We start from the raw sequence: 15,355 nt of genomic DNA, 5'->3' as shown, positions 1-15,355 counted from the left end.
AATTTCCGGGGCCCTTCAGCAGGCCCCGGACCCCATCACCCAAGGCCATAAGGGCTTCGCACTTGCATTAGTTCTGATCAAGGTATTTACCCCCATTTTTGAGAAGCGATTGACGCTCTGGTACCTGTAAACAGGAATCAGAGATGGGAGTAGTATGAATAATTCTCCCCCAGATCTTGCACTTTACATCATGTCGACATTGTTTATGGCTTTTTGTCCACATGCTTTTTCAAGTAAACAATACAACAGTATGTTAATTAATTCATTGTTCATTTGTTCATTGATTTTTTTTTTTATTGATGACTGTTGAGTTTTTTATATTTCTAAGAATTTGTGCGAATTTAATAATTGTTACTCTTATTGTTGAAAGAGAACAATACAAGCATTCTATTCATGTTATAATCAGTTCGAATTTGAAACTGATTGTATAAAATGTGAAATATTATTGAGAACAAAATTACTTGGAAAGTGTTATTTTGTATTGGACTGTCTGAAGTAGCAGTAATGAGTAGACCTACTACTACAACAGAACAAACAATTGACAGAAATAAGATGGGATTTTTGCGTCGGGGTGATGTAAATCAAATTACGTTTTGCCCTTCACCGACGTATAGACACTGTATACTAAGTGTCTTACCTCCCGAGTGAAGGTTGGGAAAAAAACACTCAGGTGGGTTCGAACCCACGACCTCCTGCTTTCTAGTGCAGATGTCTTACCTCTCCACTATCGTGCTAACGGGATCGGTTGGTTGGTTCGAATCTATTGTACATAGCAGCGGGTACCGCATTAATTATTAATAAGATGGGATTTTTTGTTTTTGTTTGCAAACAATGCAATTAAATCAAATCAAACACGTTACTAAGTGTTACTATTTCACTGACACGTCAACTTTTGTCCGCACTTTATTCATGTATTCGGTCATTCATTTATTCTTTTATTCGTCTCTTCACTTTGTCATCTCTTGAAAATCATCACTGAAAATGCCTCTTGCCTTTTACACACAATATTATCTATTTCTCGTGTTGATTCTCCGTAGCCCCTCACACGTTTACCTACCCAACGCTAGTGATGCCCGTCCCCATAGACCAATTTGGTGACATCATAGAGTTTCATCAAGTGCATATAATATGTGGTTTGTCAAACAAAATTATTGCGTACCACCGCGTCATATTCTAAATAAAGCAATCGCTTAGTGGCATTAAAAGTGCCTCGACTTCACAGTGGTACTGAAGGCCTTTTCCCTCAACTGTGTACGAGATCTCATTGTATACATTATTGCAAAACCCGTGACCCAAAGTGAGTACACGAACTACACTTCCGTGAGCGCACCAATCGTCAACCATGCACAAGAAATGCACGTAGTTGTGTAGGCCTATTTCAAGTGACTTCACCACAATACTTTTCGACGCCTTCGTTTCCTTCAACAGTTTTTATTCATGACCGAGTAGCCGGGTGTGTGCTTGGAGCCGGGGGAATGTGCCCCAACAAATTCCCAGTGCCCGCATCCCCCACAAAACAAAAAAAAACCGTTGAGGCAAATGGGAATTCAAGCATTCTCTTTATTTTAAATGTTTCATAATAAGGTCTGCACTACGAACTTTACTATTAAAAAAAATCATTAAGTTTAAAGACAAGTGAACGTGATATCCTGACTATTTATTGTTTTAATCCCTTTTCCAAATGTGGTTTCTTAACACTTAAGGACGTTGTTGTATAGAAAGCATCCCTGAAATGGGAATACGTTTTAGCAGCATAAAATATAACTAAATGTTCAGCCCTTACGGCAGTTCTGTTCCAAACAGTGTAGGATAACATTTTAAAATTCTGGTCATTGTTGTATGGAAAGCATCCAAGATATGAAATCAATGGAACGGAGTTTTTAGCAGCATGACCAAACACAAACACAGCTGAAGGTCCACCCCCCGGTACGGGAAGTTCTGATGCAAACAAAATTGACAGACATGTTATCAAACAATAATAACTCATAATAACAATTACAAAAAAAACGTTCAAACATCACCTTCTCATAGGGACATATCATTTGCTCATTGATACATTAGCAAAACCAAAGTGAGTACTGTGTACATATAAATGACAAATCTGAGTAGTACTGACTAATATAATATGTGTGAATTACAAAGCTTAGACATCTCTTTTAAGAAGAAAACAAATAAGTGTGTAACTTACGCCAAGTGCTGTTGAAGTCAACGGACGGGGTTTAAAAAGTCACAGCGGCTATATCAAGTCAGCAATCTTGAATTCTTTTTTTAAATTTGTTTTTGCTGTGAATGCAAGAAAGCTAATGTGGGCTATTCCATCAATACCAGCTTGATCAACGAATGGATCTAATTCGGAGAAGCAGCTCGTCATGCGTTGTACAGAGAGCTGTTTTTATATTTCATTATCATACAGATTCCCCAGGTGAAACATAACACCGAAACCCCTTCCAATTTGAAAACTAAGGCAATAAATTCCATATCTAGAACCTCAAACAATTTAACATAAACTCAATTTTCTAAATTATACGACTCCCTGTTATGCTCAGCGTGGAATGGGAGAAATATTATCGCAAGGTAAAATCTGGACTTTTCCATTTCACGAGGCGAAGCCGAGTGAACTGGAAATAGTATTTCCCATTCCCCATTGGCGGATAGTATACTTTTTGAGCCCGGGCGTGAATGGGGGCCATAACGAATGTCACGTGATGGGAGTTCCTCCAATCAAAGGACAAGGATTTGTATGTCGGTTATATAAAAGCTTATATTGGTCACACCTTTATTTGTAAAGCGGTGAACCTGCTGTTGGTTAAGGCTAAATTTGGCTCCGGAGCAATTTCGAATGCACAAAACAAACAGAAAGACACTGCCTTTGGCGTTCAGTGATGGACGTCTTTGAAAACGCAGCAATTAAATACAACAAAACTAACTAGTATTTTAGTCAGAAACGCAAAACATGCCCCGAATGTCTACAGCCGAGGCTGTGATTTTGGGAATGGCCCATTTTTAGTTTATTTAATATATACATTATGCATAATGTTACAACAGCTATTGAGTAAATATCTGAATAGGCCTATATTATACTTTTTTTCATTAACTGCTTGATTCAAATTAAGCATCTCCAACATTCTAACTTTCATTTGAGAAAAAAAATATTCTAAAATGGAGCCAGAGTAACATATCGCTTTACCTCCGAACCTATTTCTTGACGCGTGACTGCTAAAAGCTTAATGTGCATTCATATAAAGTTTACATGAACAAGCCAAAACTTAAATTCCGTTTTAAGCCCTAGATGATTCCATCAGGTCAAAGGTCATCGATGACCTATTTAATGAGTTCTTGGTACTGTTGCTCACCGGTTGGGGGCGCTTGAGTCTGCGGATACTGCACGTGCTGGGCTGGGTTAGCTGCATCAAAACAGGAGAAAGGGTGAATGAAGTGTTAAGGATGAGACAGTGTGGTTAATGTACACATCACCGTAATGTAACAGCAGCTTTTCAGTAAATATCTCAAAGTACACTTTTTTTCATTTAATATACTTTACATCAATTAAACATCTCCCACATTTCTCTTTTATCGGAAAGTTATTGTGAAATGGAGCCAGGGCAACATATTGTTTTGCCTCTTAACCTGATTCTCGACGCGTGAGTTCTATAAAAGCTAAATGAACATCCACATATACCGTTAACAAGCAAAATTCAAGACTTTAAATTCTGTTTCAAGCACTAGATATCATAATTCCTTCAGGTCAAAGGTCATCGCTGACCTATTTAATGAGTTCTTGGTACTGTTGCTCACCGGTTGGGGGCGCTTGAGCCTGCGGATACTGCACCTGCTGGGCTGGGTAAGCTGCATCAAAACAGGAAAAAGGGTGAATGAAGTTTTAAGGATGAGACAGTATATTTGAGTAAATATTTTAGTACACCTTTTTTCATTTAATATACTTTACATCAATTAAACATCTCCCAAATTTCTCTTTTATCGGAAAGTTAGTATGAAAGGGAACCAGGGCAACATATTGTTTTGCCTCTTAACCTGATTCTCGACGCGTGAGTTCTATGTACATCCACATATACAGTTAACAAGCAAAAGTCAAGACTTAAAATTCTGTTTCAAGTACTAGATATCATGATTCCTTCAGGTCAAAGGTCATCGATGACCTATTTAATGAGTTCTTGGTACTATTGCTCACCAGGTGGGGGCGCTTGAGCCTGCGGATACTGCCCCTGCTGAGCTGGGTAGGCTGTATCAAAACAGGAGAAGGGGAAATTAGGAAATGCAATTTTAAGGATGAGACGACCAGAGAAGGGTGTTATACTTTCTATGAACACATATACAGAGGAAAAGACAGCTTAAAGATGTTGTGAAGAATTTAAAAAAAAAAGGGCTACATGGGAGAGACCACAAGCTTCGCAGTTTGATATCTGATCATTATTACTATAACTTAAAATGTTGAAAAAGACATCTCTTACCAATTTGTGGCTGGCCAGAGGGAACGTTGTAGAAGGCCGGGCCATGGGGCTGTGTGGTAACCACCATGTGTGGTCGAGCTTGGTAGTGGATCTGTCATTATCAAGAAAAGTTGTGTTTCATTGGAGTGTTTCTTCAACTACATCGTCGTCTAATTGAATGCATTGCCTATCATGGCGATACCTTGCAAACGTACGCGTAATTGTCGCTGATCCCATATCTGAACATTCTTTTCCAATCGAACTCTCTGTTTATGATCGATCTGGTTTTTTTATGATTTAAGTGGCTAATTATTCTTGATTTCTGAGCAAATCTACAATCCCGGCCAAAATGGTTGGGACACTTCCTGAGCCTGCCACGGTCACCCACTCCCCCGCTCCCCCGGTCAATGTTGTTCTCTACAGCTGATGGAGCACACACCGCGCAATAAAAGACAACATTGAACGGAGGCCGGGGGCTTGGGGGCTCAGCGAGATTTGGCCAGGACTGTAGATCCATAGGGCATTTGCTTTATTATCCGAATATTATTTTTTTCCGTTGTAACATTAATTAAGAAAGCGACGTGAATACACGAAAACTCTATTATACCTTTATACATTTCGTCTACTAGCTTCAGTGGTAGTCCATGGCATGAAACGGCGAATAACTAGGTTTCTTTGCCAGAATACAATGGAAGTGCTTTCGAAGGAAAGCAAATCAAAGGATGAAAAGGTATGCCTATATGACCTTACGTGGTAATAACTGCAATACGTGTATACATGCCTAGGTTAGATTTGACTGCTAAATTTAAACTGGAATTTACCTCAAAAGCATGCAATACTCCTTTTATACAACAGTCACAAGTTCTCAAAAGTCCTTAATAACTTAATCACAAGGCATCATGACCAAAGTCAAGTCACAATGAGCTGTTGTATACACCCATAAAACTGGACTTGTCAACTGAATTGTTAATTACTTCATCTTGATAAAACAACAAGCAATGCAAATAAATACAGAGGATACAACTTGGTGTTGTCCCAATGCGGTACCTACCACAGTCTGAGTTGCTGATCCACCGTTGCAAAGGGGACCGCAGGTCATGCTGGCACCAACGATGGCGACAACAAACTCCACCAAGGCGAGAATGATCAGTGTAGCGTAAACACCATTGACAGCCGCCTGCATAGAATCATTGCAAGAGATATAATGTATCAGTTACCTTCACGCTTTAAGGGTATCCCACAATTCAACACATATTAAACCCAAATATTTTTGCGGTACGTAACGATCCGTCTTGTGAACGTCTAGGCAATTTTGAAAATCTTATAACTTCATCATACATGTTGAAGCACAAATCGCAGTTTAGAAATACTTTAAATCAAGAAAAGCGGAGGAGACGTGATTCTCATTGATATAGTGCTTCAAGAGTGAAGCAACGACGGCAACTTCAATGAGAAACTAGAGGTTATAGGAACAACCACACGGTGTTGGGCTATCATGTTTGTAGCAATTACCACAAACTTCGCCGAACACATCAGCTCAAAAAACAAAATTCGACTTTTTCAACATGCCGCTAGAGGGTGCTCCAACATTTGATGACGTCACCTGTAATATTTTTGTAAAGTACAGCCTAAGCAGAGACTCACATCGTTGAAAGCAAGTTCACATCAATTTTAAATTATCAGGCACTTCCGGTTTCGACCGGAAGGAAGAGTTATCTGATTTTGCACTTAATACAAAAAAATGACGACCCCACAATATTGTATCGATTGTCATAAAAACAAAATTAAATCTTTAACAGTTGATTTTCATATTGATTTTGAGAGATTAAATCTAGAAATATTTGCTAGCTTGTAAAATGATACTTGATGACGTCATCGTGACGTCATTACCAGAAATCTCAAGAGCTATGTTACCTGTGCTATATATAGCCAAATCCCATTATGCATCGTAGCCTTCTCTCCTGATTAAGTCTACTGCGTTTCTGTATTCCTCACATGTTATTTTTGTTGTTGTTTTTTTTTGTCTTTTTTGCTCAAACAGCCTTTTGCCATCTTTTCATTTTATTATTATATGTTCCTTGTCTCGTGCCAGCTTACGTATTGTAATGTCTTTGATTGTTTGTTGGGGTGTTTGATTGTTTGTTTGTCCTGTGTTTTTTTCTGTCGGCTGTTTTCCACAAGCTTCTGCTTATTAAAACAGCCCGATGCTCTAGTAACTTCTTTTATTTTGCTGTTAATTTGATATTTACTGCTTTATGGTTTAACCCTTTTCTCTAAAGTTTTCTATATATTTTTTTCATGAAGCATGGAAATAAATATGCAGTTGAATTGAATTGAATCGATAGTTCATATATGTTTTCATTTTGACAAACAGTTCTGGAGAAGAATTTGTCATGAAGAATACAAATGAGAAGAATGGTAAATTCTTACAATGTTGGGCTGAAGGCCAAACACCTATATAGGTGTTAAAAAGAAGAAGAAGATAGAAACCCCCTGAGGCAGTAACAAGAATACGTTTTTCATTATAAGGAGGTTAAAGTTCTACTCACTTTCAAATCACAGTATGAAGGAGGATTGTCATAGACGGTCACGACGCGGCCATAATAATTATAACGATAACGCGTATAACGCGGATAGCATTGTTCATTGATGAATGCCATCCTGGCAGCACCAAAACCAATGACGCAGCACGTCGCCAAACAAGCCAAGATGGACATGACCATGTAGCCGATAGCCTGTGCAGAAAAAAAAACACAATTTATTCAAACTCTTTAAAAAATGTTCAGGCCATAGTTATCTGCAAATAACATAGTAGGATTCTACTTATTGGTTACTCTTCCCATTTTGAACATTTTCCACTCCAAGGATCCGAAGCAACAACTGAGCACCATTATACTGCCGAGTATTAAAGAAACCCGTTACAATGGCTTACCGATCCAGAATTCTTCGTAGATCCAGACACTATTCCACAGATTCCAGCGAAGCCGTAGAACTGTAAAAACATTCAAGGCTGACATTTAAGGAAGGCTACATGCTTCATTTTGAATGTACATGTGCAGCAGATGTATATACGAATCCAACCACTTGATCATTGACAACATACTGGAAAACTTTAGTTTTCTATGTGGACACAAAATGGAAGTGTCAATTGTTAATCATAACGTATCATTTTACACGTAAAAAAACCCGTAAACCTCGTAAAAAGGTTTTTTTTCAATGAGAAATAAATTTTGTGAGGTGGAAATATTCCGCCCTATTCATTCTCCCCTCTCCACACAACTCCTTCCTTATCTAACGACTGCACCTAGCTAAAAGACCAAACAATTGTTTCATACTTACTACGATACCACACCAAATTGGGGATCCGATATCACTGCTGCTCCTGCTATAGAACACACTGTTACTGTTATAGTCCACAAGGTTAAATGCTGAAAGGGTGACAATCCCCAGAATGACGGTCAAGGAACCCAAAACTACTTGAATTATTCCTGTCCACAGAATGCCCTTCCAGTTACCACTTCGAGGCTGTGGGTTGGCCGTGCTGATAGTAACGGGAGCGGGTTGCACGGTCACCTGGTGAATGACATGATACGGAATTGTTCGGGTCGAGTGTCAATGATAAAGACTGAGAGCTGGTTTGGGTTTTAAAAAAAACACCTTATGGTCTTTAGGCCAAAACAAATAAGTCTCCGGTTTCTGGTCAGGAGCTTGCCCCAAAAGTGGTGCTGCGACGCAGCTTTTTTTTTACCTGAATTTTTTTGCCTCAAAATGTCGGCTGATGACTGCAAATGGTGCCCGACTAGACTTAGTGCAAAATGGGAGTCCAGAGAGGCCACATTTAGCTTATTCTCGATCATAACCCCATCTAAAACGTTAAAATTGTGCAGCAGCAGGATTCCAGTCAAACCAGGGAATTGGCTTTGAGACATCATCTTTCATTGAAAAAAAAAAAAACTTTTCCATTTAGTCTGGTTCCCAGACCAAAAGATTCCGACTATTCCTAATGAATCTTAGTTCAGGTAGCCTCCGGTAATACAATGTATTACAATTTGCGTCACGCGACTAAAACGGGAGGAATTCCTCCTTTTTCCGAAAATATCCGAAGTTTGCCGAAGTTGTTTCGTCGACAATCGGATAGCGCCCGAGTATTTCCGAGTATATAAAATAGGTTTAATTAACTGCTAATTGCTTATTAATGTTATTTTAAATGAGTTGATATTTAATATTCATTGTTTTCATTTAGAAAACGTGAAATTCAACGACGATTTTGTGTATCAAATATACTCGGATCGTACGGGCGAACTTTTTGCTGCGTCATGTACAATTTTGAATTTGACGACCGTTACCGAGATTTTCCAAAACTCGGACTTCATTCGGCTCCGCCTTCTAACAGTGCTATTTGGTTCCCTAATTTTGAAGATTCCAGATCAACATTACTCAATGTTATCTTACAAAAACATCAAACTGTATTATCATAACTGTATGACATTCCGAAGCAAGTGATTTATTCAAAGATTTGATCAGAACATTTAAAGCTATAAGTGATAAAGCGAAATCGGAAACGAAGCCGCGCTTTGAAAAAGGGCCATTAATGTCGTCATGTTTATTTTTAGCCACGGAGGCTGCCTGACCTACAATGTAAGACGTGAGCGTCGGGTATCATTGTCAGGTCTGGGAACCAGACTATTTTCCATTTTGCCGACGCGCATGGCTACTGCGACGCGCGCGCATACCAGAAACCGGAGACTTTTTTGTTGGCCTTAGCATAGTATCATCAACCCTGATGACAGAATGGCCAGTTTCGCCAAGCCAAATTGGGCCAATTTTACGTTTAATCAATAGCTTGGCGCTTGTAGATAATGGAAATATAACAGAAGCGTGATTTTAGATCAGAATTTAACTGAAAAGTGGCGCAAAAAAGGCGGAGGGGCGGGGCCACCACCGCCCTTCATGTACATTGTCGCTGATATCGTCACAATGCACTTTTTAAATCGTGCCGAGTTTCCCTGACATGTTTGCTGATGTCTTGCATTTATTTTGACACCAATTTTATGAAAACAGGGCACACTATCCTTTGTTGCAAACCACTGGCGTAGCCAGGATTTTTCAGGGGGGGGGGGGCTGGGGGAGGGGGCTGAAACATTTCATGGGGGGGGGGGGCGTCATGTAGAGGCGTCAATCGCTTCTCAAAAGTGGGGGGGGGGACATACTTTGATTAGAACTGATGCGAGCGCGAAGCGCGAAGCCCATGGCGTGGGGGTTCGGGGCCCGCTTATGGGCCCCGAAAAAAATGGATTCTGAGATGTTTTGTAGTGTGATCTGAAGTAATTTCTTACCACTTTCCTCCATGCTTTAACTAATATTTTCTTAGCAAAAGATAATTATTTGAACATCGTTTTCGAGGACGGAGTCATTGAATCAGCTATCGGTATTCTGAGCTATAGGCGTGGGTTTTGGGTCCCGCTTAAGGGCCCTAAAAAAATTGGATTCTCGATGCTCTGTGGTGTGATCTGAGGCAATTTCTTACCACTTTAACCAATAATTATCTTAGCACAAAAGATAATTATTTAAACATAATTTTCGAGGTTTTTTTTAGCTAAAGGTATAAGAAAATGTGTTGAACATTGTTTTCGAGGTTGGAGTCATTGAATCAGCTACCAGAATTCTGAGCTATAGGCGTGGGGTAAGGGCCTCGAAAACATTTTGGATTCTAAATGCTCTGTGGTGCTATCTGAGGCAATTTGTGACCACTTTAACCAATATTTTTTAAGCAAAAGATACATTGTAGTACATAATAGGGCCCTGTAAATGAGACACGAGTTCAAAAATCTGGGGGGGGGGCGGACATTTGATATTGTGTCCCCACCCTTCAAAAAGTGGGGGGGGGGGGAACACTAGTCCCCCTGTCCCCCCCCCCCCCCAGGATGGACGCCCATGGCGTCATGTAGATCAATGATAATGTTTTTCAGAAACTCAAAATCTCAGTGGGGGGGGGGGGGGGGGGGTGGCGACTAGGAGGGGGCGACAAGGTTTCATGGGGGGGGGGGGCTGACGCCCCCCGTGGCTACGCCACTGATTTCAAGGAATTTTGATTGGTCTATTATTATTATTTAGCTTATATGAATGGAGGAAAAAGTTTGTGCGTGGCCGAATCGCGAGGTATCGCTGACTGAAACTGTGTGGCCCACGGACCACCTGTCTATAATACGTGTTTCATGGTGTGAGCGAGCAGTGCAGTGGGTGTTAATACGCATTTTAGATTATCATTATGCACTATGTCACGCCGGTTGTCAGCTTACTGGTCCGCGGTCGCCGGTCGAAGGGTCGTTTCTCAGTGGTCATCATGTGAATCATTCGCGACTATTTAGATTTAGATCAATGATATTTTTTTTTTAACTCAAAATTTCAGTGGGGGGGGGGGGGAATGGGGGGGGGGCGACGCAACTGTTGCAAACTGTCCATTTTCAAAAACAGGTAGGCCTCAGAGAGTGCCGACTAACACATCGAATTGAAACTTCACATGTACTACAACATTAAGGAGGAGAAAATAAAACCAGTTTTTATTGATGCCTTGGCAGTTGTAGAAAATAAAAAAGTATCTTAAGGCAAAAAAAAAATACTCAGTCTCTAGTCGACACGCGCGTCGGTGTTAATCATGCGCGTCAACCTTTATCCCCCTTCAAATTAACCCAGAAGCTACAACAACGCCCTCTATTGCCGCAAATCCTCAAATTTTTGTACCAAGGAGCACCAAAGAGTGAGGAAATTGCCCCAAGGCAAATGATAAAGGGCACCAAGGCAAATTATGAAGGACACCAATGTGTAATGAGGACACAAAAAAACAAAATAGTACCCACCTTCACTGTACAATTCAAGCTTGAAGAGCAACAAAAAAATACCCCCCCCCAACAAAAAAACCGCGTCGCCTCATCAATTCCGGAACTTCGGTCTGACCAGAAACAGACTATTTTTTTTTGGCCTTAGAGTGAAGTGAAATCATAATTCGATCTGTTTGTCGGCACTCTTATGCACACTTTTATGTAAATGTACATTATCGATCGTGGGTCTCCCGCCACGCCCCGAGGACAATTTGTTTATCCCCGGAAACAGCAGCGAGACACTTTCTGACGAACTTGGCCGCACTCGGGTTTCGTTGGGCTGAAACTAGTATTAGGTTTCGTTTTTCCTTTTCCAATTACCCTTTTTTTCTTTATAGCGTTGGCAAAACAAATTGTCGTAGTTTTTAGTTGTTTATGTTTTAGTAAAATAAAATGAAACAAATACGAGTGTGCTGTGATTATTTTTTATCTGTATACAAGGAAAAAGATTTTTTTTTATTTTGTTTTTAGGAATACGCATCAAAAATGGAATGCTGTAACTCGATGCGTTGTCCCTTTTTCGAAAACAGACCCCAAAACGGTGTACGGTAAAGGCTTTGCTTTTCCTGCTTTTCTTTTTAAAATTCAAAAAAGGGTGTACGGTAAATGGTTTGCTTTTCCTTTTTCCTTTTTAAGATTTTAAAACGGTAACTGGTGAAGGGTGGGTTTGCTGGGTTTTTTAAATTAAAAAAACGGTAACTGGTAAAAGGTTTGCTTTTCCTTTTTTTAATTTCAAAAACGGTAACCGGTAAAGAGTTTGCTTTTTCTTTTTTCTTTTCAAAATTTCACACAAAAAAAAAAGTTGTCTAAAAAAAATTAAACACCTGTTTTGGAAAATATACATTTTTCGATGAAGGTAAGGTTTGCCCTTTTTTTCAAAAAAAATGTAACTGCAAGACATCAGCAAACCCGTCAGGGAAACTTGACACAATTTATAAAGGTGCAAGCCCGCCCCCTTCCCGCTTTAGTTAATTACTCTGATCTAACATCACTCATCAATTATATTCTAATTATCTTCAAGTGCCAAGCTGTCGAACGAAACTGAATTCGTTCTGCTTGTCACAATGTTAAGTAAATGTAAAATTGGCCCCATTTGGCATGGCGACAATGAGCCTCGGTCTGATCTAGCGAAGCTTAAGACTTGCCATTCTGTGATCAAGGTCGATGATACTATGCTATGGACCATAAGGGGATTTGTTCCCGATTTTTTTTTGCTAAACCCCTTCCAGTTCTTAGTCCAATATGCTAGGCATTTATTATCATGATAGTGAGAAGTGATGAAGAAGATGAAATTAATTTGTGATACTTTGTAGATCAAACTCAACGCCATAATGGCATATTTTGAATAATTGACGCAATGTAGGCCTAACCCCAACAAATTACGAACACCAACAACTACCGGTACGGGATAATAATTTGCCTTGTACTCGACAGGCGTACAAGTACAGAACGTGTCCTAGAGGTAAATATGATGTTCTTTCTCATTCGACATTACCATATGAATAAAGGCACTACGCACATGACATTGCAAATACCAGCAGTAAACTTTATTTGTGCGTGTGTAGTCAAGTGTGAAAGCCAGTCCTGTTCAGTTGGCCTGTACAAACTGGTACAAGGTAGGCAAAATGGCGACGGTGCATTGACAGAATCTTTTACCCAACCCGAGCAAACAGAAAGTAAAATCACCATCGATTTCTAAATTACAGATATTCTCACAGATGCAACTGTCAATAAAGCAATCATAGAAATGAGCAGCTATTACCCAGTCTGCTGCAATAGTCTTAATTTCATTTTAGCCAAAACTGAAGAGTCTAATTCCGGGATAGTTCACGGACTTACCAGTTGTTGCTGGCCGACGGGCTGAGGCGCAGCCACGTAGGCAGGTGGGGCGTTGGTAGAGGTCATCATCGTGACAGAAAGTATCTCTGGAGTCTCTGTTAATCCAATCAATTAATCCATAATTAGTCAGTCGGTCCATCGGTCCGATTCAGCCATATTTTTACATATTTTATACAAGTGAGATGAGGTCTGAGCAACACATTTATACTTCTGATTTTTCCAGTTCGCATAGTTTGACAAATGCTCCATGGGACATCTACTTGAAAAACATCTTCCCCCTCTCTATTGCTCCCCCCCCCCTGTCTCTCTCTCAAGGCGCGAATAAGGACTTGCTTTTCTTGTTGTAGTATTCGTAATATAAATTATAGGGCAAATTAATAGTTTCTTTAAGGAAAAAATACGCAATCGTTTTACCTTACGCTGGATGGGGTGTTCCTGTTTCCTCAAACGGCGTCACTGACTGATACGGCGCTGTGGTCCTATACACACAGTGCATACAGACTGGGTTTGTTCATAGATCGTAATGGGGACGATAAGACACTCCGCTGAAAAAAATTGAAACAGGAAGGAGCTTTTCGTGTGGAAGGGCGCCATCACGTTACTGGTAGGTTTCAAGTAGATTTGCTCCAGTAATTCAACGTGAGGTGTGCAAGTAAGTTGGGCAATGCCACCAATCCCCCTTCCCCTTTTCATTTAAATAATGGTGATATGTAACATTACAAATCGGTTTATTCCCTGATTTAGTAGCACTCATCAGCTGCGTCAGGGGCAAATGCTTAAGAAGCTCATTTGATGAGACAGTGTACAGTAAAGTGTGAGGGATATCATATCGTTCGCCCCCCCCCGCACTTTTTTCGTCCACAAATAAAACTTGTAGCCCATACTTCTTTCTGTAGCTCAAAATAGCTAACTCAATGACCCCACACTCGAAAAAAATGTATAAATGATGATCTTTTGCTTAAAGCGAAATCGGTTCAAGTGGTCGGAAATTGCCTCAGATCGCACCGCACAGCATCTAGAATCGAATATTTTCCGGGGCTCGCCGGACCTCATCGCCGAAGCATTAAAGGCACGAGTGTTGAAATTTTAAGAAAACAGTACATTAGTTTGCTAATTAATTCATTGTTCATTTGTTCATTAATGTTTTTTGTTTATGACTTTTTTGTGTGTATGTTTCTAAGAATTTGTGCGTGTTTATTGTACCGAATTTGGGATTTCCTTGTGACATGTATAAAGCGTTCTTTAATAAAGGATAGTTATTAATGATTGTTGTTCTTATTGTTGAAAAAGAACAAGACAAGCATTCTGTTCGTTATAATGGGTTCTTAATTGAAACTGATTATTTAAAATGTGGAATATTTTTCAGAACAAAATTACTTGGAAAGTCTTATTTTGTAATTGACCATCTGAAGTACCAGTAATGAGTAGGCCTACTACACTGTAAAAACTCCCTGGTCAAAATTGACCCAGAATCTGCGTCTATATCTGCACAACCATTTTCCGGGTCAAAATTTACCCTTTTCTGGTCAAAAAGAACCTTTTCCGGGTCAAAAATGGCATTCTTCTGGATCATTTTGACCTAGAAAAGCGTATTTTTTTTACCCTGAAACGGACTGTGCATATATAAACTCATATCAGGGTCAATTTGACCCCGGAAAAGCAAAAACAAGATAGAAATTCCTGGGAGAACACGTTTGATTAACGTATTTTTTCAGATGCTTCGTTTTAAGTTCATTAAATCGTTCAAGTTTTACTTAAGTCCAACTTGACTGTTACTTTATCATTTTAACTGACTACTCTCGAGATAATTCTTGTGGTGAAAACAAACTTTAAGGCGATTTTCTTTTTGTATTCAATTCCCCATATTTTCTATTGATATCGAATGCATAAAATCTTGGCCTGCCTGTTTAGAATTAATGTCTCGTCATTTGAATCTGGTTTCCACGTATTTGAACCACTTTTGGAAAGTTTTCAACTCTTAAAGAATACCGCCGCTTGAGTCCTTATAATTGTTTGCATTGCCCCGTCTCCTCTCCTGTGAATTACTGATTGTATTCTCTCGATAAACATTGCTAAAAAAATCTCAGCATGTTACTATGTCATTGACACGTCAACTTTTGTTCGCACTTTATTTGTTTATTCGTTCATTAATTTGTCTTTTTACGTCTCTTCATTTCGTAATCTCTTGAA

At 39.6% G+C, this 15,355-nt stretch overlaps 1 protein-coding gene across 1 annotated transcript; it reads right to left on the bottom strand.

Moving 5' to 3' along the window:
- Positions 1 to 2,273: 2,273 nt before the first annotated feature.
- LOC119730575 lies at positions 2,274 to 13,640 on the bottom strand. The gene is made up of 10 exons (XM_038203555.1): positions 13,580 to 13,640; positions 13,166 to 13,260; positions 7,788 to 8,021; positions 7,381 to 7,440; positions 6,998 to 7,183; positions 5,500 to 5,625; positions 4,470 to 4,560; positions 4,190 to 4,240; positions 3,796 to 3,846; positions 2,274 to 3,404 (listed from the first exon to the last, which is right to left on the bottom strand). The coding sequence occupies exons 2-10, from the start codon at positions 13,232 to 13,234 to the stop codon at positions 3,322 to 3,324; spliced, it is 951 nt and encodes a 316-aa protein (XP_038059483.1). The 5' UTR covers positions 13,235 to 13,260; positions 13,580 to 13,640; the 3' UTR covers positions 2,274 to 3,321.
- Between the last annotated feature and the right edge of the window lie 1,715 nt (positions 13,641 to 15,355).

The sequence above is a fragment of the Patiria miniata genome, unplaced genomic scaffold (genome assembly GCF_015706575.1).
Source record: "Patiria miniata isolate m_02_andy unplaced genomic scaffold, ASM1570657v1 HiC_scaffold_22, whole genome shotgun sequence".
NCBI lineage: Eukaryota > Metazoa > Echinodermata > Asteroidea > Valvatida > Asterinidae > Patiria > Patiria miniata.
Note: the sequence above shows the minus strand (reverse complement) of the source record. Positions and strands in the feature narration are given on the sequence as shown.

Coding starts and splice junctions, on each gene's coding strand:
- LOC119730575 (XM_038203555.1), bottom strand. CDS start 13,234: ATGATGACCTCTACCAACGCCCCACCTGCCTACGTGGCTGCGCCTCAG. Junction 8,022..13,165: donor CCGTCGGCCAGCAACAACTG/GTAAGTCCGTGA, acceptor GTCATTCACCAG/GTGACCGTGCAACCCGCTCC. Junction 3,405..3,795: donor GGCTCAAGCGCCCCCAACCG/GTGAGCAACAGT, acceptor GTTTTGATGCAG/CTAACCCAGCCCAGCACGTG.